Source organism: Quercus robur, chromosome 6, assembly GCF_932294415.1.
Source record: "Quercus robur chromosome 6, dhQueRobu3.1, whole genome shotgun sequence".
NCBI classification, from domain to species: Eukaryota; Viridiplantae; Streptophyta; class Magnoliopsida; order Fagales; family Fagaceae; genus Quercus; species Quercus robur.
Window position 1 is genome coordinate 10,408,049 of NC_065539.1, and position 26,294 is coordinate 10,434,342.

General features: G+C 35.7%; 1 protein-coding gene across 1 annotated transcript in view; it reads left to right on the top strand.

Moving 5' to 3' along the window:
* Positions 1-6,706: 6,706 nt before the first annotated feature.
* Positions 6,707-26,294, top strand: part of LOC126732702 (uncharacterized) — a 91,405-nt gene continuing 71,817 nt past the window's right edge. Inside the window, exons 1-2 of the mRNA XM_050435691.1 lie at positions 6,707-6,892; positions 13,277-13,471. Coding sequence (XP_050291648.1) covers positions 6,707-6,892; positions 13,277-13,471 — 381 coding nt within the window. The remainder of the gene's footprint in view (positions 6,893-13,276; positions 13,472-26,294) is intronic.

The window sequence follows — 26,294 nt, forward strand, 5'->3', positions numbered from 1 at the left end:
TTTTTTTAAGAAACATATAGAGTAATCTAATTAATTCTTTATCTCATTGTTGAGGACAAATTTTTCACACCACATGGCTTCATTTCATTGGCGACCCGTATCACGTCAACACTATCATGGATTTTGGAAAAATCTCTTCTAAAGCCCAAAAGAGCCCATATTTACATAAAAAGGCGTCAAAGCCCATGGTTCAAGCTCATAGCACATCATCTCATTTTTGGCTCATGATCCAAGCTCATGAGTCTCATCGGGAGAATTTTGGGAGTCGTGGTTTGGAGGGCCAAAAAGTATGTTCAGTAAAGCTCCAGTGGCTCAAAGTTGATAAAGGAAAGCATGTTGCTTGGCATGTCTTCCCCAATTCCCTGAACTTTGACGGATTAGTGTGCAATAGGTAACATTTGGTAAGCCTCTCATATCACATATCACTTAAAATGATAAAACTCTCCATGCTCTTTATATCAATATTAATGTTCATCACATAATATAAGTTTAAAATTGTAATTATAGTATTACATATCACTTATATTATTTTCATATAAATCAATTCCAAGCACATGGCTAAATATATATTAATATCTTATATCTAGCATTAAAATGCTTTCCTTACTCTCCAAGATTTGGTTAAAATACCAAAAAAAAAAAAAAAAAAAACCATAATTATATCTTTAAAACTTCATCAAATATCAACCGACTAGTCTATTACTTATCAAAATTATATATGGACTAAACATATAATTTTTCCAAGAGAGGAAACTTAGTCAAAAACACCAAAACCGACTCCAGTGGAAGCTGCAACAACTTCAACATAAGCTTTAACAGCTCTAGCGGAAGTTGCAACAGCTTCTGCAGAAGCTAAAACAACTCCAGCGGAAGCTGAAATAGCTTCTGCAAAAGCTGTGATAGCCCCAACTGGGGGTGTCAATTCGGGTTAGCATGTCGGATTCGTGTCATGTCGAAGTAGGGGTATTCGACTAAATGGCTCAACCCTAACCCGACTCGTTTAATAATCATGTCATGATCCTTCAACCCTAACCCGACCTGTTAATAAAACGGGTTGACTTGACCCAACCCATTTGACACGCTGAATAAACGAGTCGTGTTGGGTTGACACGAATGTAACACAACCCATTTCAACCTGCATAATATTAAATATAACATTCATCCAGAAATAACTTTTTTTTACACCTCAAAAAGCAGTGCATACACTTCAAGTCTTCAACCCACATTCAAAATAATATAGTTCAATAAAAATATAACTTTCATCTAGAAATAAATTCTTTACACTCCAAAAGAAGTACATACACTTCAACCCAAATTCAAAATAAAAAAGTTTAACAAAAATAAAATAACATAGTTCAACAAAAATATAATATACTTGGAACTCGCCAAATGCTAAGGCTGTGTTTGGTTTATGTAAAATATTTTCCGGAAAATAAATATTTTCCGGAAATGCTATTTTCGGGAAAGGAAAATATTTTCAGGTGTTTGGTTGCATTCCAAAAAATGCTTTGGAAAATATTTTCTAGTGTTTGGTTGTGTTGCTGAAAATAATATAGAAAACACATTTTCTTCTTGTTCCTCACATTTTCTCAGCTTCCAAACAAATATATAATACCATTTCTCAATAGGTAAACACAAAAACAAAACCCAACCAAAAAAAATTCATCAAATCCGGTCAAATTCATCAAAACCCAACCATTTCTCAATTGCGATCTCAGTGAGATCGGTGCCGTCTCGGTGCGATCCTGGGGTGCGATCTCGACGAAGTCGAATGCGTGATCTGGGCTCTGGGTTCACCGGCGAAGTCGAAGGGTGCGAAGTCGAAGGTTACGATCTGGGTGTGATTTGAAGTCGAAGTCGAACGGCGAAGTCGAAGGGTGCGATTCGAAGTCGAAGTCGAAGGGCTCTGGGCTCTAGGTTCGATCTCTCTCTGGGTACGATCTCTCTGGCCGAAGCTTGGCTAGCCGGAGGGGTGTGCTCTCTCCCTCTCTCTTCTTCCTCTATCTCACTCTCATTCAGCTCTCTCTCTGTTTTCTGGAAAATGGTATTTGAAAGTAAAATAAAAACGGAAATCATTTTACACCCCAACACACGGTCAACTGAAAAGCATTTCCGGAAATGCTATTTTCCATGCGCAACCAAACACCCACATTTACAGAAAAGCATTTCCGAAAATGATTTTCACCCAAAACAAACACAGCCTAAGTATCAATATTGAAAGAATTTGAGCAAACAGTAAACTAATCTTGACTATGACTATGATTATTATCCATAGATTCTTTGTTGATGTCCAAATTCATAACATCTTCCACAAGCTCATCCAATTTCATTTGTGCAAGTTCTATGCCAAAAAGAAAAAGAAAAAAGTATTATAGTTCTAGGGTCTGTAAAGTTTCAATTTCCAATTATATCCCTTGTAAATTTTTGTAATTACTCATTTTTCTTTTTAAATTTAAAATATATGTTGGATATAAAAGGTATTTGACCAATCTAAAATAAAATAAATATTTATTTGTTATACGAGTTAAATGAGTTGTGTTAAGTAAGTCATTTCGGGTTGACACAATTAAATTGGCATGTCAAACGTGTCTATTGCGGATTAAGCGGGTTGATCCGCTTATGACATGTTTCTTATCGTGTCGTTTTTGAGTCGACCCGTTTATGACCCAAACCCATTAAGGCCCAACCCTAACCTGAAAAAACCCGTGTCGGGTTCGTGTCATGTTCGCGGGTTGAGTCGAACATTGACACCTCTAGCCCGAGCAGAAGCTGCAGAAGCTCCAGCAGGTTGACACATGTCCTAAAATGATGTCATTTGCCCATTAATGCCCAATCCTAGTAGCTGTGGTACCAGAAACGAGAGGATCCCATAAAGATTATCTTACTATTTTTAGCCAAATCATGAATTTAATGCCAAGTATTGTCCTCCAAGCAAAAGATGTCATCAGCCAGTTGTGACAGCTATGATTAACAGCTGTGATAGCAGCTCCAGTACCATTAAGTCTCTAGCTTTCTTCTTTTGGCTAAAAAACAAAATCCCTCTAATGAAACCACTTACTTTGTCAATAATTTTTCCTTATTTGCTGAACCTCCCTTCAACTAGTTCTGATCTAGTTACATAGCTTGACTCTATATAAAGAGGACCAAGCCACACACCAAGGGGTATCTCTCTCTCTAATCCCCTCTCTTTGATCCCTCTCTCAGCCCCCAATACTCTGAAACTTCACTTTGCTGCATATATCTCTAAACTCTTCCATACTTCTCCATCTCCCTTGCAAAAATATATCTTCTTAGAGCACACCATTACACACTATCCATCTCTCCCACACTTTAATATTCTGAAACTTCATCATTTTTGCTGTCCAAAAATATATCTCCATCTCATTCTTTATTTCTCACACAAAATCTCCCTTCTTAGAAAGTAACATAACACATAACACAAATAATCACATGTATTTACTATATTTAACCTTCATATTATCTATCTCACACCTCCATATATTTTACAAACACCTTCCTCTCAAAATACCCATACATACTTATCATATATTTTTAAACTCCATATCTCACAAAGTATACATATACAAGATCCATGTCCAACAAAGTATCTCATATAATTCCTATACATATTACAAACACCATATCTCACAAAATATATATGTTTCTTACCATCTCCACACATCTTAAAACATATCAAATACTCTTCCAAGAACTTATTACTAAAAACCCTTTCTTATGGAAGACATATTTATAATGCTAAAAGCCCTTCTTATGAAAGGCAAAAACTTATTATTAAAAGCCCTTCTTATGGAAGGCAATATCACTCGTACTTGACTAAAAAACTAAAAGAGGATTACATGGGGAAAATCATTTAAGTGCACGATAAAAATGATGAAGTTAACTAACCTATGCACATGGCTGGACATATTCTCTCTCTCTCCAGTTGCACCCATTTTTCCCCTTCAAACATGAAGTCACCATGAAAGGATTCACTTCACCATGCTGTTAAGATGTTAAGTCCACTGGTGTTGTACACCTGAAGCTGCAAAGTTTGAAGGTTGCTGAAATGCTAAGTCCACTGATGTTATGGTTAGAGCTACAAAATATGAAGATAAGTTATTATATTTTATCTTCAAATTTGTATTATTAAGCATATTTTATTCATTATTATTTTACCGTTGGATGCAAATTACTTTAATATTATCTCACCATCTAATAATCATGGATTCACTAATACTTCATTAATGAACATACATATTAATAAATCGATTTACCACCGTTGCACATATATTATTTGGACATGAACCACCCTTGGACACATATTTTTGGAATGAACTACCATTGGACATATATTATTTGGACATGTACTATTGTTAGACATACCTTATTATATTGAACATGAACCACAACTAGACATGGACTATTGGACTCATCCCATTTTTGGACATTGGACACCTAATTAAATACTTTCTAATATCAGACGCTACTTAATAAATATAATAATAATGTATCAACTCACCATTTAATGAAAGCTATCATGCTAACTATATTATTTATTTATTTCAACCATTATCATGATTCTTAGACTTTGGGTTTATCTATTTTGTAGGCTTAAAAATACACTGAAAGCCATTGGTCTATATGGCCCAATGTCGAGTTCCGGGTTGACCTCCCCAAAACAAATCCGGGCCTAGCAAAGTCACACCTCCAAAGGCACGTGGCTACGCGCAAAAACCGCCCGCAACACCCATCAAGGAAATAGTTTCAGTTAGTTCAACTGGTAAAGTTTTTTATGATTGAATAAAATATCTGAACTTTAATCATTTGTCTACACCAAAAACCGATTAATGTCTTGATTTGATGATAAATAAGGCAATTACCAAAAACGGTTTATTTTAAAAGCACAAGATTTATAAACCAAAATGCACACGGAATTTAAAATGAATTGTTTGTCATTTTTATTTTTTTGTGCCACCATGCACCTACGAGCATGAACAACTTATTTTGATATTCCTAGAAATGGTCTTGGCTTGATATATTAGTCAAGGTTAGCTATATGTCCAATTCCCAAAATCATACTCCATTATAAAACTACTATCGAAGTTAAATTTTTTTTATTCTATAATTTATCATATAAAAGATGTCTAACATGTTTAGCAAAAAAAATAAAAGTTTTTTTTTTTTTTTTTGATACCATTCAAAGGGAGATAAAAAACAAAAGTCATACAAATGCTGGGTTGTACCAGCAATAGTTCAAAGGCACTTGTATTGCTCTTTATGCTACAGACCAGGCATGTTTAACTATAATGTGGGGGCACAAAAGGCATGTTGCAGAAAAATATGTTTAAGATGTTTAACATGCAGAGTAATCATTTTTTTTTTCTTTTTTTTAAGAAACATATAGAGTCATCTAATTAATTTTTTATCCGTTCAAGGAAAGAAGTGGCACTACGATGCATCTCTCCGATTAACTATAACATAAGATTTTTTGTTTTTTTAGAGGAACTGTAACATTTTTTTTTAGAGGAACTGTAACATAAGATAAGTCTATAAGCCTCAAGTCCATTTGATAGTTACTGTGATTTGCATAGGTTACAATTTGCCACAATTTTTTTTATTATTATAACATTTGTCACAGTTATGAACGATACTGTTTTTATGTTTAACTAAAGACAAAAAAATAAAAATTGAAATGAGTTTCAGTTAATTCAACTAATAAAATTTTTTATGGTTGAATAAAATATTTGAATTTTAATCCTTTGTCTATACCAAAAACCGATCAATGTATTGATTTGAAGTTTATGCATTTTTGTTTGATTTGTGGATTGTGATTTTAGTTTTAGGCTTTAAGCTAAGTGGATTTGATGGTACCGAAAGGACTATGTTTGTTTCTTTCTTCCATATGCTTCGATGATTTAACTGTTAAAACTTACCATATTAGTGCATCTATATAAACAAGTTACTTAAAAACACAAATAAACCAAGGCCTTCTAGCTAAAATGTCATCTTTATATACACTAAGTGCTTGAGGATTTAGGAAGAAAAGATTCAAACTATAAGATTAGCAATATCTTGTAATTATCTTTTCTTTTTTTTAGAAGGGACTATCTTTTCTTCTTGGTTACGATGTTAGGCATGCATTGTAAAAAGTAGGGAAGCCAAACTTTTAAATGGAATATATGGCCTTTTGAAATGTAACATGCTTTTCTCAGGGTGGCTTCACTGAATCACATTGAAGACAGGTGGTAACAGGAACACCTTAATTTGAAAAAGAAGAAGAAGAAAATTATGTATAATTTTTATGATTTGTCTTCTCTTAAAAAAAAAAAAAAAATTGTGGCCATCCTAAATTTTTCTAGGTCTAATAAAATTTGACTTTGGGCTTTAACAATACATTAGGTCTTTTCAAACAAAAAGAAAAAAAAAAGTTGCAAGAAAATTTTTATTGAACTAAATTTTGAAAAAGATTCTTCTTGGGCTTTATCAAAAGGCCCCAAAAACCCTATAACCAGACCCGATGTGGGAGCTCTCCAAGTCCCATCACTCTCTCCAATGCCCAACAACTTAAACCCCTAAAAAAAATTAAATCACAAAAAAAAAAAAAAAAAAAAGTAAAAACCCTCACACTACACAACACAACACAACACAACACAGTCCAACTCCAAACTCCAAACCCCTCATTGCATTTGCAGAAGTAGAAGAAGAAATGGCGAGGTGGTGGCGCTCTGCTACCAATAACCTGAGGACCGCCGTGTCAAGCCACAGTTCATCGCAGCCATCATCGGCCGGGTACCACACGATCCAGGCAATCCCTAGGGAGTGCGTAGGGAACAGAGTGTCGTCGAGGGACAGAGCTCAGGGTCGAATCCCAGCCGTCGTTATTTCCCAGCACCTCCTCCAGAAAGACTCCACAGCCGTGGTTATTTCCGGATCTGTATGCATTACATTAGGAAGTGGACCAACCAAAACATGTGCCTCAATCTCCTATTAAAATGCAAATTTTCATTTTTTTAAAGGACAGAGGCACATATAGCAAATGGCAATATTGTTGCAGCATATTTATCTATCCAAATTGAGGGGAGTTAACTTACAGATATTTTCACCTAAACCAAGCAGCCTATTGAGAGTCGGTTGCTTTTGACTGGTTAAAGACTGGAATTTTCTTCTGGATTTTTAAACCAGTTCTTTCCACCAAGAGGTTATTAAATCCATGATTCTGTTGTTCTATCAATCCTATCAACTAAGCTTTGCGTTCTGCTTTGCAAACTTTTGCATGGGTTATTATGATTTTGAACAAGCGCTATGGTGAAATTGGTAGACACGCTGCTCTATTCTCTTTTCTAGGTTCGTCGATATTGAATCAAGCGAATGGACTTCTAACACTTGTACCGTTGAAAAGATTTTTTCTTTTGTGCATTTTGGATATTCTACATGTTGCAAGCTGCTAGTAGTTTCCAACTGCTCAACCAGTGAAGTTTAGCTAATAGTGTCAGGAGGTGTTAACAACAAACACTGTGATTGTGGGGAAGGGGAATTGAGAGGAGACTTGTCCTTGTATAGTATTCAGGAGACCATATTCAATCATCCGTAAAATGAAAGATGTGCTACAATTGTACCAAGATTTTCCCTAATCTTTGATGTTAAAGTATGTGTGTTCTATATGATAGGTCTTTAGATCAAAGATTTTTTTTTTCCTTAATACTGTGTCACGTTCTTTGTTTTTTGTTGTTTGGAGATGGGTTTTTTATGTTATTTTGTAGTTTGAAGTCTGCTGCGAAATGTCACTTGTTTCTTGACATTATTTCACATTGATGGTGAGTGATAATTATAGACCTACAAACATCCTTCTAAAACAATGTACAATCACTTGGCAATGGAGGAATTGGCTAGTTTGCATTCTATAATCCTATTGTGTACAAAATTTTGCTATAATAAGTCTATAGAAAAAATGCAATTTATGTGGCAGCTTTTAGATGCTATATAGAGATGATCTCTTTTTGTTTCCTCGAGAGCAAATAAAGTATATCTACTTTTGTGATGCAACAAAAAATATAATTTTTGTATCTTGAATGTGTTTTGCCTCTTTTATTTTTGAAACCAATTAATTTCCTCCTCTATATTTGAAAAATAAACAAATATCTCAAATCTGTTACTTTGTCAGTTAAATCCAATGAAGTCACAATGATTACAAATGTTATCAAAGAAAACAACAATACAATTCTCAACTTTTTCTCTTCCTTGTGTACAATTAATAATTTCTTTAAAAAACACATTGGATTTAACTGAGAAAGTAAATTTGGATTATTTGCTTATTTTTCAAATATAAATGGAAAATTAGTTAGTTTTAAAGATAACAAGTAAATTGTGAACTACCCCGTACATAAAAAGGAAAAAATGTTTTTTTCTCCTCCCAATTCTCTATTTGCTATGTAAAAGATACAACTTATATACTAGTCATGTCTTAATTTTGACACTCTTTTTTTATGAACTGAAAATTTTAATTAGTAAACTTATTCTAATTTGGGATTAATCTCTTGTGCATTATTGAGACTCAACAGTAGTTTAGTAGACCACTTCTATGGCAAACGTCACTCGTCTTGTAGAAAGGCATCGTATTAAAGCCCATGTGGCTTTCCTTAATTCCTTTATAGTTGACTTCTGACCTTGCCTTGGAGCAAGTTCTTGTGGACCGAGTCTTGAGGCAATACGAGACTTAGCGGGTTGTTGGGTACTTGAGCAACATATTTATAAATTTTTAAAAAAAAAAAAAATTGTTTTCAGCTATTAAAAACATAATAATGAATTATGCAACTTTAAAAGATGTTATATTATTCATTATTATTATTTTATTAGGTGAATTTTGATAAATTTATTGTTAGATTATATTTTTATTTAATACTTTTTATGTTTATAAATTTTCAAAGTAATTAAAAATTAATAGCTTTGTCATCAAGTTGAATTTCAAGTTTTTATAGTTAAAAATTATGCATAAAAAAATGATTTTATGATCAAATTGTAATTAATACAAAATTTGACATGCATATTAAAAATTATATCATATACTATATAATAAAAGTTAGGCTTAAAAAGTTGTGATTAGGCCGAGTGGCTTTACCAAATTGTAGAAATTTTTTTAGATTTTTAAATTTTAATATTTTTCTTCTCCTATAATTTTTTAATTGATAAAAATCTTAATTTGATTACAATTTAAATTCTTCATCTAATCCATTCAATTATTATATTTTACATGTAGTGTATTATAATCCAAATTCTTTATCTAATCCATCTAATCATTATTTTTTAAGTGTTGTTTAATTACTGCACTACATGTATTTATTTGGTTTTTTTTTCTTTGAGCCATACAACTATTGAAATTCAAATCTAGCCACATGTCAACACATTAGGGGATAAAGCAGGTTTGGCATGCAAAGTCTCAAAGAATTTCACTATGTAACGTAATAGAAGTGTATGCTTTGGCATACGGTTTTGATATGAATAAACATAAAACGAATCATAGTAAATATATGCGTACCATCCCCCTAGAATTTTGAGATGAATAAAAAAGCTACTGATTTCGTTAAACCTCCCTTAAAATTCGACTTTAGTTGGTTAAGGAAAAAAACAAAACCATTGTAAATCAGGACTCTTCCTAATCTATATATATACAGAATCTGACTAAAAAAAAAACAACCTAAGGCCTTAACTCCACAAATTTGCAAAGCCACAAGCGACGAGTACTCTACAGTTTGCTTCAAAACTCTACTGGCACCGGCTCTCTACAGATTTGCAGTGGTATCTCTCTTTAAAAGTTGGGCTTAAAAGTCATGATTGTGTCACGTGGCTTCATCAAATTACAGAAATTTTATTAAATTTTTAGATTTAAAAAAAAAACTAAAAAGGAATAATATTCTACCAGGATTTTAATTCATTTTTATCATCAAATAAAATTAAATTAACATTAATTTTTTTTATTTGTTAGGATATATTTCTTAAATTAAGGGATACTATTAAACATACAAAAATTTAATTTAGATAATATATCTCATCTAATTAACATTATTTTTTTATTTGTTAGGATATATTTCTTAAATTAAGGGATAATATTTAACATACAAAAATTTAATTTTTTTTAGAGATAATACAAAATTTTAATTTAGATAATATTTATCATCTAAATTTTCAAAAATTTAATTCTACTATAATTAAAAGTCTATTTTAAAAATTTTCTAAATTTGAATCTCATCCCACGTTTTTGCTGTTTCTATTTTCCTCAAGTTGCAACTTAAATTTTAGCTGATGCTACACTTTGCATCCTCAAATACTAACATAGCACATGAGAGAGGTCTACAATGGTGGAAGACTAATGCCACTGAAAGTCTATATAGTCTTTGTTTTTCTCTGAGTTGTATAAAAAATGAGTCACGAGGTCAAAATTGCAACTTCAAATTTTCTAGAATAAAGAAAGAAAGAAAGTTTGAGACAAAGGATATTGTCACTGACAAACAATTAAAAATTTTCTAAATTTAAATCTCATCCCACTGTTCATTGTTCACGTTTTTGACTATTAAGGGATAAGCAAAATTCAGTGATTAATATATATATATTCAAGGAAATAGTACATATCTCAATTAATTTGATAATCTTTATCTATGCCAAAAAACAGTATATATCTCTATTAATTTGATAATTTATACGTTGATGACATTTTAAACAAAAAAAAAAAAAAAAAAACTATTAAAATAAGAAGTATGAGAAATAGCCTCCAAAGGAACACAAGAAATTCAACTTGAAGAAGCTTTCATACAAGGAAAGGAAGGCCAAATTGATTGAGAGATTGAATGCTTTTAACTCCATAGACGATGATGATGAGTGAAAATAGTGTTGGATTCAGTGCTTAATATTTGTTAATTATCTGTTATACATTTTGTTTTTTTGTCAGCCCAACTAAGAACCTAGCCGTGTTTTTCTTTTTGTTAAATTTGTCATTTTTGCAGGTTGTCTTTCATCATCTAGATGTTTAACTAGATATGAATTTTTGCATCATTTATATATAAAAAAAAAATATCAACCACGTTCTCTTTCTCTCTTTTTATTTATTTTTATTTTTATTAGCATTATATTGATTCTTCATCTCAAAGATGATGCTTCCATTGCTACTATGGACAAGTACGTATCTCATGCAAGCATATATGAACTTAAATTGCCTTTATTTTGAATCCTTTATTATTTTGCTAGATGTGATTAGGCTCAAAAGTATATGCTTCATTATTTTTCTAGATCATTTAAATACACTACAACTAAGTTAATAGGATTTATTTTATATAATTTATCAAACAAAATGAAATAAATTTTGTCAAGTATGATTTATTCATGTTGTTCCCTTTTCACTTTTTATTTTTATTTTGAATATCAGTATTTATTTATGTAAAGTGTGCATAGAATTATGTATCCGTTTGCAACATTAATTAATATTTTTTTGCTAATTATTAGTATAATTTTCTATTCCCAACAAATTCTTCATTAATCTTTTTATATTTTTGGTTTTAAATTGCAAAATTTTGGACCATCATTATAAAATAGGTTTTTTTTTTTTTTTTTCCTTGTGATTATGGAACTTATTTGACTAAAGTAGTAAAATCAAAGTGGAAATGATAGCTCTTTATAGAAAAAAATTTATTTTAAAGCATGGTATTAAATGGTCATAGACTCATGCAATTTTACAATCTATATGGTTCAATTTTTTTTTTTTTTTTTTAACTCAATTTAATTTTTTCTTGATTTTGTTTTCCAGGTTTGTCATAAAAGATTCCAAGCATCTTAAGAAAGGTCTGTAATCTATATGTAGAGCTCTGCAATTTTATTTTTTTTCATTTACATGTAGTGTCTCTCTTACAATTCGAACTATTCATTTTCTTTTGTTTCTCAAATAAATTTTGTATTATATGAATTTATGTATAAAATCATGCAACGTACAAGAAGCAAAAATTATGATAGGTTCTATAATTAGAACAAATTAAAGGTTATTACTCTTCAAATAGTTCTATCTTTTAAAAGTAGCTAATTTTTATAATACTATATCTAAAGATTTTAATAAAGAACAATGACGAAGAAGAACAAGGATACTCTAAACACATAGTATACAAATAAGTATTCAAAGGAAAAAAAATACTTTTGACATTTTTTAATCATTGATATTATTTTTAACAATACTTCAAGTCACTAACAAATTAGCACTTATTTTGTTATAATAATTATTAAAATATATAATTATTTATACATATATTTTATAAGTTTTTTCATAAAACCGTGCAATGCAGGGCAATAACTAGTATATATAACTAGTATATAGAACATTTAGATCCTCAATGCGCCTCAAAAATCTGATGCTGGTGGTGCTGCTGCTGCTGTTGGGTCTCGCGAATCATCATTTGGCCGTTATGCGTAGCAACACCAGTGGGAATCCCCATCATCGTCGGCGACATGTTGTAAGGTAAGGCCACCCTGGAAGAGGAAGGATTGCCCGGGTGATGTTGCTGTGGGAAAAAGCCGGGAGGTTGGAGAATAGGTAGCATGGCCTGAGGTCCAATGTATGTGGCAAGTTCTTTCTTGGCATTGTAGAGATCAGTTTGGACTTGCTTCAGCCTGTGTTGAAGAATGGAAATTAGACCCACACAGCCATACACCGGGTCTCGCAAGCGAGCCTCCGCCTCGAAGGCCAAGGAGTTTACCGCGTCTTCACGCTGGGCAGCATTGAGTTCGTTGAGAAGCTTGGCCACATTGCTCGCTCCGAAGAGATAGTTCTTCATACTTCTAATTCTATTCAACATTTCTACCACAAAATTCTCCAACAACAAAACTGATTCTTCTTGGGCTTTATCAAAAGGGCCCATAACCCCTATAACCAGAACCGATGTGGGAGCTCTCCAAGGCCCAACAACTTAAACCCCTAAAAAAAATTAAATCACAAAAAAAAAAAAAAGGTAAAAACCCTCACACTGCACAACACAACACAACACAACACAGTCCAACTCCAAACTCCAAACTCCAAACCCCTCATTGCATTTGCAGAAGTAGAAGAAGAAATGGCGAGGTGGTGGCGCTCCGCTACCAACAACCTGAGGACCGCCGTGTCAAGCCACAGTTCATCGCAGCCATCATCGGTTGGGTACCACACGAATACGCGATCCAGGCAATCCCTAGGGAGTGCGTAGGGAACAGAGTGTCGTCGAGGGACAGAGCTCAGGGTCGAATCCCAGCCGTCGTTATTTCCCAGCACCTCCTCCAGAAAGACTCCACAGCCCCACGATCCATGTCCTGGAAGCACCTGGTTACCACTGAGTGGAAGCAGATTCAAGCCATTCTCAAGCCCGTTGAGCTCCCATTTTTTTGCTCCACCACTTTCCCGCTCCACATCCGAGCCGGTTCCGGATCCTCTCACCTAATTGAATCCGGCACCGTCCTCCCCATCAAGGCAACCCCCCCCTTTTGCATGGGTTATTATGATTTCGAACAAGCCGCTATAGTGAAATGGGTAGACACGCTGCTCTATTCTCTTTTCTAGGTTCGTCGATATTGAATCAAGCGAACGGACTTCTAACACTTGTTCCGTTGAAAAGATTTTTTTCTTTTGTGCATTTTGGATATTCTACATGTTGCAAGCTGCTAGTAGTTTCCAACAGCTGAACCAGTGAAGTTTAGCTAATAGTGTCAGGAGGTGTTAACAATAAACACTGTGATTGTGGGGAAGGGGAAGTGAGAGGACACTTGTCCTTGTATGGTATTCAGGAGACCATATTCAATCATCCGTAAAGTATGTGTGTTCTATATGATAGGTCTTTAGATCAAAGATTTTTTTTTTCCCTTAATACTGTGTCACGTTCTTTGTTTTTTGTTGTTTGGAGATGGATTTTTTTTGTTATTTTGTAGTTTGAAGTCTGCTGCGAAATGTCACTTGTTTCTTGACATTATTTCACATTGATGGTGAGTGATAATTATATAGACCTACAAACATCTTTCTAAAAAAATGTACAATCACTTGGGCTTAGCCCAGTATATAGTACTTGTAGTTTACTCCTTTTACTTGTATTGCACACATATCTAGCCTATATAAGATTCTCTATTGTACATTATTATACACACATCAATATACAGACTATTCAGTCTTTCTCACACTTTATATTCTTAACATGGTATCAGAGTCAATCCTCTGACTTTCTGGTTCCTGTGGACATCTCCGGCGTTCTTCCACTGCCCTCACCTTCATCCAGTAGCCACTGTCAGAAGCGAGTCACCGCCGTCACGCCCACAGCCCCAGCAACTCTCGGATCTCATTGTTCTGCTCATCCAACTGTCAAAGCAAAGGCATTGAGTGACAGAACAGACAATCCCGAGCAAAACCCAACCAAGAACGGCCAGAAAACACTTCACACGCGCCTCCACGCGCCGCCTGAAGTTTCTGCCTCACGAGCACGCGCTCCACGCGCCGCCACTCTCACTCATGCGCCCTACGCGCCAGACCGGACGTACTCCACGCGCCACACGCACCCCACGCGCCAGCTTCGTTTCACGAACTGCCACGTCAGCCCTAGTGTGACGTCACCTTGCCACGTCAGCACACGTCAGCGGTTCACTAGACCAAACCTGATCGTTGACTTTGACTTGACCGTTGACTTTGAACGTTGACCGTTGACCAAGTCAAAATTTTTCAACAGGACCTGTCTTACTCAGTTTTTCGCGTAGATTCTGATTTTGGGCTCCGTTTCTGCATTTGAGGTATCTAAATCTCACTTTTTGGTCATTTTCTCCATTATGGCTCAACAAAGTGAATGAGATATCATACGTCCTATCACCATCATGTTGGATGGTCCTACTAGCTATCATGCATGGTCTCAGAATATGATCGTCTTTCTCAAGGGTCGTAAACTGTGGAGATTTGTGACTGGTTCAATTCCTAAGCCAGTACCAAACCCTAAGTCCAAAGCCACAGCTGCTGAAGAGTCTTCCAAGACTGCTGTTACAACAGATGATTATGAAGAACGTCTAGAAGAATGGGAGAGTATTCAGAGTAAGATCTTATCTTGGTTTATCAATACCTCCATTCCCTCCATTCATAATCTTCTTCCTCGTCTTGAAACTGCTGAGGCTGCTTGGAAATTTTTGGCCGATCGTTATAACTACACTAATGATTCAAGCTTGGAGTTTCACATTGAATCAAAACTTTATCAAATGCGCCAAGAGACAAGTCAGTCTATTTCTGATTTTTATTCTCAGACTTCTACTATGTGGAAACAACTCTCTGCTGCAGATCCTCCACTGGTGTGTTCTAAGGACATTGAGCTCTTTGTCAAATATCGGGATCGCCGTAGATTTATGCACTTCATGATGGGTTTACGTGAGGATTTTGACCCTACTAGGGCTTCTCTACTTAGCCGGTCTCCTACTCCTTCTCTTGATATTGCAGTAAAGGAGCTCATTTCTGAGGAGAATCGTCGGCCTACTTATCACATGACATCATCTGATCATGTCTTGGCTACACCCTCGCCACAGCCTCCCATTGTTGCATTCACTACTCCTCCGCGAATAAACTCCGGGCATCCCACCTCTCAGTCTTCCAAAGGTGCTCACTGCAAGTTTTGCCGTGCCAAAGGCCATGACATCTTTGTTTGTCGTAAGCTACAGAAATTTGTGCAAGAGCAGAATAAAGCTTCTCTTCCTCAGGCAGCTGCTGTATGTCCTTCAGATCCATCGGTTCCTACAGGTCCCTCTTTGGCTTCCTCACTTACTACGGTTGATATTGAGGCAGTTGTTCAACAGGTTTTATCCCGCACTTCCACTGCCCTTTCTGTCACCTCAGGTAAACAACCTTGGTTTTTTGATACTGCATGTTGTAACCATATGACTCCTGATGAATCCCAATTTTCTGATAAGACACCCTTAGAACATCCAATCACCATTTACACTGCTGATGGAACTCCTATGGCTGTTAGTCATAAAGGAACAATCTCTTCTCCTTGTTTATCCCTTAGTGATACTTTTCATATTCCAAAGTTATCCCTAAATTTGCTTTCTGTTGGTCAACTTTGTGAATTAGGCGTAGATCTTCTATTTACTAATCATGGTGTGGATGTGCAGGATCCCCAGACGGGTCAAGTGCTTGGGACAGGCCGTAAGGTTGGTCGCATGTTTGAGGTTCATGACTTGAAGATTCCTTCACAAGTTGTTTCTGCAGCTGCTACCACTGCCATCTCCTCACCTGATCTATGGCATGCTCGTCTTGGTCATCCATCCTTATCTCGTCTTCAATTGTTAGCTTCTCAAGGTCATTTAGGTTTAGTTCAGTTTCAAAAATTTGATTGTACTTCCTGTCATTTTGGCAAACAAACAAAATTGCCATTTAATAAAAGTGACTCCTTTTCTTCTGCCCCTTTTGATCTTATACATTCTGATATTTGGGGTCCTGCACATGTTCCCACTGAGGGGGGATCTAAATATTTTGTCATATTTGTGGATGATTTTTCTCGGTATACTTGGATTCATCTGCTTCACCACAGGTCTGAACTTGTGTTTATTTACCAAACATTTCATAAAATGATTGAAACACAGTTCAATCGCACTGTTAAAGTCTTTCAATCAGATAATGCTCAAAAATATAATGATAAATCTTTCCCATCCTTTTTAGACAGACATGGTACTCTTCCTCAGCGGTCTTGTCCTTACACCTCTCAACAAAATGGTCGTGCAGAACGAAAATATCGTCACATTCTTGATGTTGTCTGTACCCTTCTCATTTCTGCCTCTCTTCCTGAGCGATTTTGGGGTGAGGCCGCACTCACTACTGTGCACACTATTAATCGTATTCCTTCACCAACTACACACAACAAATCACCATTTGAGTTTTTCTATGGTCAAACTCCTGACTACTTCTCTCTTCGGGTTTTTGGTTGTGCTTGCTTTGTCTCTCTTCCTCCTCATAAATGAACAAAGCTCCAACTTCGTACTCGTCTCTGTTGTTTCCTTGGTTATGGTGTGTCTCAAAAAGGGTTTCGCTGCTATGATCCCATTTCTCATCGTCTTCGTGTCTCCCGTCATGTTGAGTTTTGGGAACATCGTCCTTTCACGAGTCTTCAGCAATTTTCTACATCTTCTTCCTCAAAGTCTCCCATTTTTACTGATCTTTTCCTCCCTCTCTATCTTGAACTTGTGGAGGATTCTTCAGCATCGACTGCCTCTCCAGACGACTCATCTCCGGTTCTGTCTCCGGCATATGACCCGCCTGTCTTGGATCCTGTGGCACCACCCTCTCCTGAGTCTCCTATTGGTCCTGAACTTCGTCGTTCCACTCGGGTAAGCATTCCTCCCCTTTATCTCACTAATTATCATTGCTCTTTTGCTCTTGCCACTCTCTATGAACCTCACACCTATCGTGGCTCATACTGACCCTCTTTGGCAGCAAGGTATGAATGAAGAACTAGATGCCCTTTATATATTAATCACACTTGGGATATGGTTGATTTGCCTCCTGGTCAGTCTGTAGTAGGTTGTAGGTGGGTTTACAAGATCAAGACCAAGGCTAATGGATCTGTTGAACGATACAAGGCTCGCCTAGTTGTCAAGGGCTTTACTCAGGAGTATGGTATTGACTATGAGGAAACATTTGCTCCTGTTGCTCGTCTTACATTTGCTCCTCTTACATCTGTTAGATGTCTCATTGCTGTGGTTGCTGTTCACCGTTAGCCTCTTTATCAAATGGATGTGAAGAATGCTTTCCTCAATGGAGACCTCCATGAAGAAGTGTACATGCAACCACCCCCTGGCTATCCACACTCAGGCAATCAAGTTTGCCGCCTTCGCCGTGCTCTTTATGGCCTCAAGCAGGCTCCTCGAGCTTGGTTTGAAAAGTTTAGCTCAGTTGTTGCTCAGCAGGGTTTCACTTCGAGTCCTCATGACACTGCTCTCTTTGTTCGAAGATCCTCTGCTGGTATCACACTTATTCTTCTTTATGTTGATGATATGATTATTACTGGAGATGATTCTGCAGGTATCCGCTCTCTTCAGAACTTCCTTAGTCAGCATTTTGAGATGAAAGATCTGGGCACTCTCAGCTATTTTCTTGGGCTTGAGGTTACCTCATTCTCTGATGGATACTATCTTTCCCAGGCTAAATATGCTTCTGATCTTCTCTCCAAAGCCGGTGTCACTGATAACAAAACTGTTTTCACTCTTTTGGAATACAATGCAAAGCTCACACCCTTAGACGGTGAACCTACATCCGATGCTACTCGCTATCATCAGTTGGTTGACAGTTTGATCTATCTCACTGTTACTCGTCCGGATATTTCACATGCCGTGGGTATGGTTAGTAAGTTCATGGATGCACCTCGCTCTGTCCACTATGCTACTGTTCTTCGGATTCTCCGATATGTCAAAGGCACACTTTATCATGGTCTGCATTACTCCTCTCGATCTTCTCTCGAGCTTCATGCTTATTCAGATGCTGACTGGGCAGGTGATCCGACTGATCGATGCTCTATCACAGGTTTCTGTTTCCTGTTAGGTACTTCTTTAGTCTCGTGGCGCAGCAAGAAGCAGGATGTGGTTTCCCGTTCTACTACTGAGGCTGAGTATCGTGCCCTTGCCGACACCACTTGTGAGCTTGTTTGGCTTCACTGGCTCTTGGCTAACATGGATGCTCCACAGCCCACTGCCACTCCTCTTTATTGTGACAATCGTAGTGCTATCTACATTGCTCATAATGATGTCTTCCATGAACGCACTAAGCATATTGAGATCGACTGCCACATCACTCGCCAGCATCTTAAGAAAGGAAATCTCCAGTTATTCTCCATCTCCTCTGCTGACCAGCCTGCTGATATCTTTACCAAGATTCGCCCGCCTGGTCGTCTTCGAGATTTTATATCCAAACTCCAGTTGGCTTCCTCCTTGCCACCTCGAGTTTGAGGGGGGATGTTAGTGTATAGCTTAGACTAGCTTAGCCCATTGGGCTTAGCCCAGTATACTGTACTTGTAGTTTACTCCTTTTACTTGTACTGCACACATATCTAGTCTATATAAGACTCTCTATTGTACATTATTATACACACATCAATATACAGACTATTCAGTCTTTCTCACACTTTATATTCTTAACAATATTCAATCATCCGTAAAGTATGTGTGTTCTATATGATAGGTCTTTAGATCAAAGATTTTTTTTTCCCTTAATACTGTGTCACGTTCTTTGTTTTTTTGTTGTTTGGAGATGGATTTTTTATGTTATTTTGTAGTTTGAAGTCTGCTGCGAAATGTCACTTGTTTCTTGACATTATTTCACATTGATGGTGAGTGATAATTATATAGACCTACAAACATCCTTCTAAAAAAATGTACAATCACTTGGCAATGGAGGAATTGGCTAGTTTGCGTTCTATAATCCTATAGTGTACAAAATTTTGCTATAATAAGTCTTTAGAAAAAATGCAATTTATGTGGCAGCTTTTAGATGCTATATAGAGATGATCTCTTTTTGTTTCCTCGAGAGCAAATAAAGTAAATCTACTTTTGTGATGCAACAAAAGATATAATTTTTGTATCTTGAACGTGTTTTGCCATAATTTAAATTTTTTTTTGCTAGATAAATATATGTATTGTTTCCAGAGCAGATACTTCCTGTAATTGAGCCAGAAAGGAGAATTCCACATTATTCTTATTCCATCTCAGCATGTTTGGAAATTTTAGCAAACTTCAGATTTCTTAAGTGTAACCAGCGAACTCTATTTACTCGATTAGATGTTGATTTAGATCTTAATCACTCTAATATGTGTCAGTAATTGTTGAACTGGAATCACTTTTGTTGCTATTATTTTTGTGAACTAGCCATGGGGATATCCGGATATGTATCTTATTCAGGTCGGTTTTGAATTTGATTAGGGTATTGGTGTTCCTTTTTACTTGTAAGAACTTGACAAGCTCAGTGAATTATCTCTGGTCAAATATTGTTCTAATGCTACTTTTACACTGATTATACTGATTATAAATCTTTAATGCCAAAACAGGTGGCCATTTGAATAGGGTAAGAACTAGTCTAAAATATCTTTGTCCGGCTGAACTCATTCCTCCCAAAATTTTGAGGTGGACGTGAGCAATCTAGATATCGGAGATAGAATTTTCATGCATGATGTTGAGGTTCGTCCATCCTTGAAGCTTCTGAGTAAGAATGAAAACAAGCCAATAGGTAAGATAGTAGCCACGAAGGGGGAAAATCCAGAACCTGCCAGTTAATAGGCAATGAAGCACAACTTGAAAGGCCATTTCTGATTTGCTTGTCATGACTTACAGCGAGAAGCGCTTTAAGAATAAGTCTGCTGCTTTGGCTAGGTTAGTACTTGAGAGGTGCTTTGGGAATCTCAGGCGGACAAGAAACTTGACATTGTTGTTTAGAAATAGAGTTTAATCAGACAAGAAGATCTTACACTATTTCTTTGTCGAATCACTTGTTTAATTGTCTGGGCAGTAATGGTCAAGGCTGTTAGTGGATGTCAAATTATTCATAAAAGACAGTTCCTTTTATTCTTGGCCTGTGACTTCAATTCTAGTTCCAGAGCATGGTCAATTGAGATGTTTTTCTTTTCAAGCATAACCAGAGAGTGACATGAACAGCTGTATTCCGGTCCCATGACATATTGTTTAGCTTTGTGAACACTTTACAATTTATCCAAGATTTTTTGTTTCCATATTGTAAGGCAAGAATGAATCTTCCTTATCTTTTTTTTGTGCACATGTTAAAGTAATTATTTCTGTGAAAATGTAATGAGCTCTATGAATCTAATTGAATGTGGAAATAACCATTTAATCCCATGATCTAGCAAATCAAACTTCTAGGTAAACAAATAAAAGAAAGTCTTGAATCAGGAGTGTGGACTTGGGCCAAATAAACTTCTCATGAAAACCCCCACCTGGTATGGCTGTTGGCATAAGGTGCACTTCTGTTTGATAATTGGGATTCCTCATTTCTGTAGCTGTAAGCTACTTGCACAGGTTTTTATACTGGTGAGACAACTCTTTCCCATGTATATTGTCATAGAGCAATGTTAATTACACACACCATTTTGCACACACATCCATAAATGAAATTTTGAAATAAAATAGTGAATTGAAGACATGATTTCAAGTGTGTAACTAGTTTCATTGTAATAAATCGCGTAAAATTTTCTTAGAGAAACAGTACTTTTTCCCTCTATGTTTAGGGTAGTTCAAAATTCCCTCTTTTATCTTTGAAACCAATCAATTTCCCCCTCTATATTTGGAAAATAAGCAAATATCTCAAATCCGTTACTTTTTTAGTTAAATCCAATGAAGTCACAATGATTTCAAATGTAATCAAAGAAAACAACAATACAATTCTCAGCTTTTTCTCTTCCTTGTGGTGTACAAATACAATTAGTAATTTCTTCAAAAGACACATTGGATTTAACTGAGAAAATAAATTAGGGTTATCTACTTATTTCTCAAATATAAAAGGGAAATTAGTTAGTTTCAAAGTTAACGAGTAAATTATTAACTACCCCATACGTAAAAATGAGAAAGTGTTTTTTCCTCCCAATATATAAAAGACACAACTTATATACTTGCCATGTCTTAATTTGGACACTCATTTTTTATGAACTGAAAATTTTAATTAGTAAACTTATTCTAATTTGGGATTAATCTCTTGTGCATTAATTATTGAGACTCAACAGTAGTTTAGTAGACCACTTCCTTGGCAATGGCAAACGTCACTTGTCTTGGGGAAGGGTAATGTATTAAAGCCCATGTGGCCTTCCTTAATTCCTTTATGGTTGACTTCTGACCTTGCTTTGGAGCAAGTTCTTGTGGACTTGCCCATGTGGAGTCTTGAAGCAATATGAGACTCGGCGGGTTGTTGGGTACTTGAGTAACATATTTATAAATTAAATTAAAAAAAAAAATTGTTTACAGCTATTAAAAACATAATAATGAATGATGTAACTTTAAATGATCTTACATCATTCATTATTATTATTTTTTTATGTGTATTTTGATAAATTTATCTTTAGATTATATTTTTATTTAATACTTTTTATGTTTATAAATTTTTTAAATAATTAAAAATTAATAAATTTGTCATCAATGTTAAATTTCTAGTTTTTATAGTTAAAAATTATGCATAAAAATAAGTTTACGATTAAATTGTAAATAATATTTAATTGACACAAAATTTCACATAAATATTAAAAATATTTTGAACGTTTTCACATAAATATTAAAAATATTTTGAACATTTAGACGCCTCGCTAGTGGTGCTGTTGGGTCTCGCGAATCATCATTTGGCCGTTATGCGTAGCACTACCTGCGGGAATCTCCATCATCGCCGGCGACATGTTGTAATGTAAGGCCACGCCGGAAGAGGAAAGAGAGAGAAAAATCAAAAAGAAAAGAAAGAAAGAAAATACATACCTTAGAATGAAAATTGGTTGGATGAAAAAGCGGGAAGGTTAGGGTGCTACAAAAAAGAAGCATCAACAAGACGGACCAACACTCCTACCCTCCTCGCTTTCTGACTTAGGTTGCTGCGGCTGGGTTTGCTGGCCTTGTTGCTGTGCTTGTGTCTGTTGTGGTTGAAGCAAGAGCTGTGCCTGAAGCTGATGGTGAAAGCATCTCCAACAGCTAATGTAAAGCCAAATTTGGACCACCAAACAGCACTGTTCATGCTCCAGCCGATTCTCCAAACATCCAAATTCTCCAAATTTATTTTTGAAGTTGCTACAGTGATTCTCTTAATTTCGAGATCACTGTAGCAACTCCAAACCAATTTTTCTGCTTAAAATATTATCTCAGTTACTATTATATCAATTCTTTCTCTATCCTCCGGATTTTTTTTTTCTCTCATTCTCTCCGTTTCTCACAGAATCCAAACACAAAACACAAAACAAAATCCAATTCTTAAAATAAAATTGAATCAGAACAAGCAAATATGGAAAAAAAAAAATTCATAACAATTCTTTCTCTCAAACATCTCTAAAAACTCAAGCATAATCAAAATACAACTCAAAAACATAATCTTAAAATTAATCAAACCATAATAATAAAAGCTAAAAAAAAAAAAAAAACAAGCTATCTACCATCTGGGCTGCGTTGGGAGGAAGACGAGTGGCAGCGGCAGAGGACGACGAGCGGCGGCGGCGGCAGAGCGGAGCCATCTAACCCATCTGTTCTTTCTCTCTCTACCTATTTCTCTGATTCTTATTACAATGAAAAAAAAAGTTGAGAAAGAGAATTGGAGAAAGAAAGAAAGCCAGAGGGAGGTTCGGGAAAGTGGAAAGTAGAGAAAACAAAAAGGGAGGGGATGGGATATATGGGTATACGTGTGTGGTGGAGAAAAATCAAGAGAAAAAAAAAAAGAGAGAAACGTATGGATGATAGAATAGAAAGAAAGAAATGAAAAATAATATAAAAAAAAGAAATGATAATTTAGAAATTCTACCATAATATTTTCATAATAATTTCACAATAAATTTTAAATAATATATTGTTATTAGCTAATATTGGTAAGTAAAAATATAATTTCAGCAGTGGGTTTAAATTAGAACTAGTAACAATTTTTCACATAAGATTTTGATGTGATTCTTATGAAAGTATTGCGAAAAATGTTGTGAATATAACACTTTCTATTGAAAAATATAATTGTTGGGAATGAATATAGAAAGAATAAATGATGATAAAAAAAAAAAAAAAAAGAATGAAGAAATAATATTTAAATGAAATAGAGAATGGAATAGAGAATCTGTTGGAAAGTGTATTTAAAAAAGTGGATAGGTAAAAGTTAAATGTCACTGTTCATTCTCTAAACAGTACTGCTGGAGATGCTATGAGGGTGGTGATGTTCCGCTCCTTGCTGTGTTTGAATCTGATAAGGGGTTTCATAGGTTCCCAGAGCCAAAGAAGGTGACATGGCCGCAACATTCATCTGATTGTACCCACTCGCAGTGACCGAACCTGCACCAGCCGGGTCGAACCCGCTATTGAACCTCACAAGCTCTGGTTGTTGCTGCTGCTCGTAATTCCGGTAAATCTCATGTTGCTCTCTGGCAGCTACCGCCGCGGCCAATTGTTGCGCCTCGAAAATCTGATGCTGGTGGTGCTGTTGCTGTTGGGTCTCGCGAATCATCATTTGGCCGTTATGCGTAGCGACACCAGTGGGAATCCCCATCATCATCGGCGACATGTTGTAAGGTAAGGCCACGCTAGAAGAGGAAGGATTGCCTAGGTGATGTTGCTGTGGGATAAAGCCGGGAGGTTGGAGAATAGGTAGCATGGCCTGAGGTCCAATGTATGTGGCAAGTTCTTTCTTGGCATTGTAGAGATCAGTCTGGACTTGCTTCAACCTGTGTTGAAGAATGGAAATTAGACCCACACAGCCATACACCGGGTCTCGCAAGCGAGCCTCTGCCTCGTAGGCCAACGAGTTCATCGCGTCTTCACGCTGGGCAACATTGAGTTCGTTGAGACGCTTGGCCACGTTGCTCGCTCCGAAGACCTTGTGGACATTGGCAAACTTTTGAGGCTGGTCCGGTGGGAAATACGGTGCGAACACGCATCCTTGCGTGCACTTTCGCCTCAAGAATTTGCATGCTGCGCACGGAGAGTTCGATGATGACATTTCTCTGAAAGCAGGAAAAAAAAAATCAACAAGATAGAAAATTATTAGTATTCATAATTGTTAGAGAAAAGGACAAATTGACTTCTTCAGAATAATATTAGTAACCTAGAGAGAGAGAGCGATGGTTAGAGAGAGAGACTGGGTTTGTGCAGGGATGGAGCCAAGAATTATGTTTAGGGTTAAGTTGCAACATTAATATATTTATCAAGATAACTTCTACACATATATATATACTCCACACACACGCACACATTGTTATTATATATACACACATATTTACGCACACTTTTTTCTTTGATAAGTTATATATATATATACACGCCCAACAACAACAACAAAAAAAAAGCTTAGTATTTTCAATCAAAACTATTTTTGATGATGATCTTTCATAAAATAAAATTCATTTTTTTTTTCCATTTTCATAGTCAAATTTTTAAAAAGTTTCATTTTAAATACAAATTATCAAATTTTATGCTAAAAGAAGTAAAAAATCTTTCAATTGAACTAATGAAATTTTCCAAAACATGAATATCCAAAACTTGGAGAAATAAGTTAGGTTCCAAACATATTTAAAACTACCTTACTTTAACCCATTATATGGCAACTAAAGACACATTTCATATGTAGTTTTAGTGACAAATTTTTTTTAATGAGTTAATAACTTGTTAATCGTCATATAACGGATTAAAAAAGATAAATTCAAACATTTTTGATATCAAACTTTATTAAATATTTAACAGATATAAGAGCACATTTTACAATAAAAAATAGAATTACAAAAAATAAAGTTATATCTCTATAACTATTAGACCAATTATTTCTTTTAAGAGCATTATTGGACTAATTCAAATATTTGAGGGGACTAACTCTTATTTTTGTAGACTAAATTTTGAAAATATTAAAATAATTGTATACATATTTTTAAAAATTTCAAAATGCCCCCCACCCTTGTACGTTCCTCCGCCCCTGGGTTTGTGTGTTTTTGTTTAAAGGGTCATGCTAACGATAGAAGAAGAAGAAGAAAGAATAACAAAGCTCCTCACAGTCATGGTGTAACAAACAACAACAACAAAACAGAAACGAATCGTTTAAATCCTAACCCGGCAAAAAGGTTGCCGATATTTGTCAACTTCCAAACTACACTACTAGAGAGAGAAGAGCGAGCGACAGTGGAACAGAAAACAATGAAACGAGAACTAATCTGTGTAAATTACCAGAAATGTATTCGTAAATCCCTATAGAAATCACGTTATGAACAAGCCCTTATCGCTTTCTCTATCTCTCCGCTAAAAAAAACTACACCGTCTCAAAATGTAAGGGAATTTGTGGAGTATTAAGATATTTCTAGATCCGTTTTGAAAAAAATGGATAAGTGGGACCTAGAAAGGAGGGAGAGTGGTGGTGGTGGTGGTGGTGGTGGTGGTGGTGGTGGTGCCACTGAGTCTGAGTCTGAGTGAGTGAGTAGTACTGACTGAGCCCAGACAAAGAGAGATGGGCTAGTGTGTTGGTGAGCAATTGTGTGCAATGCGTTTCATTCCATTTAATATATACCCTGCATGGTGAACCTCAGAGGTACTTTTTTTTTTTTTTTTGTTTGGCAGCCAAAAAGTGGGGTTTGTGA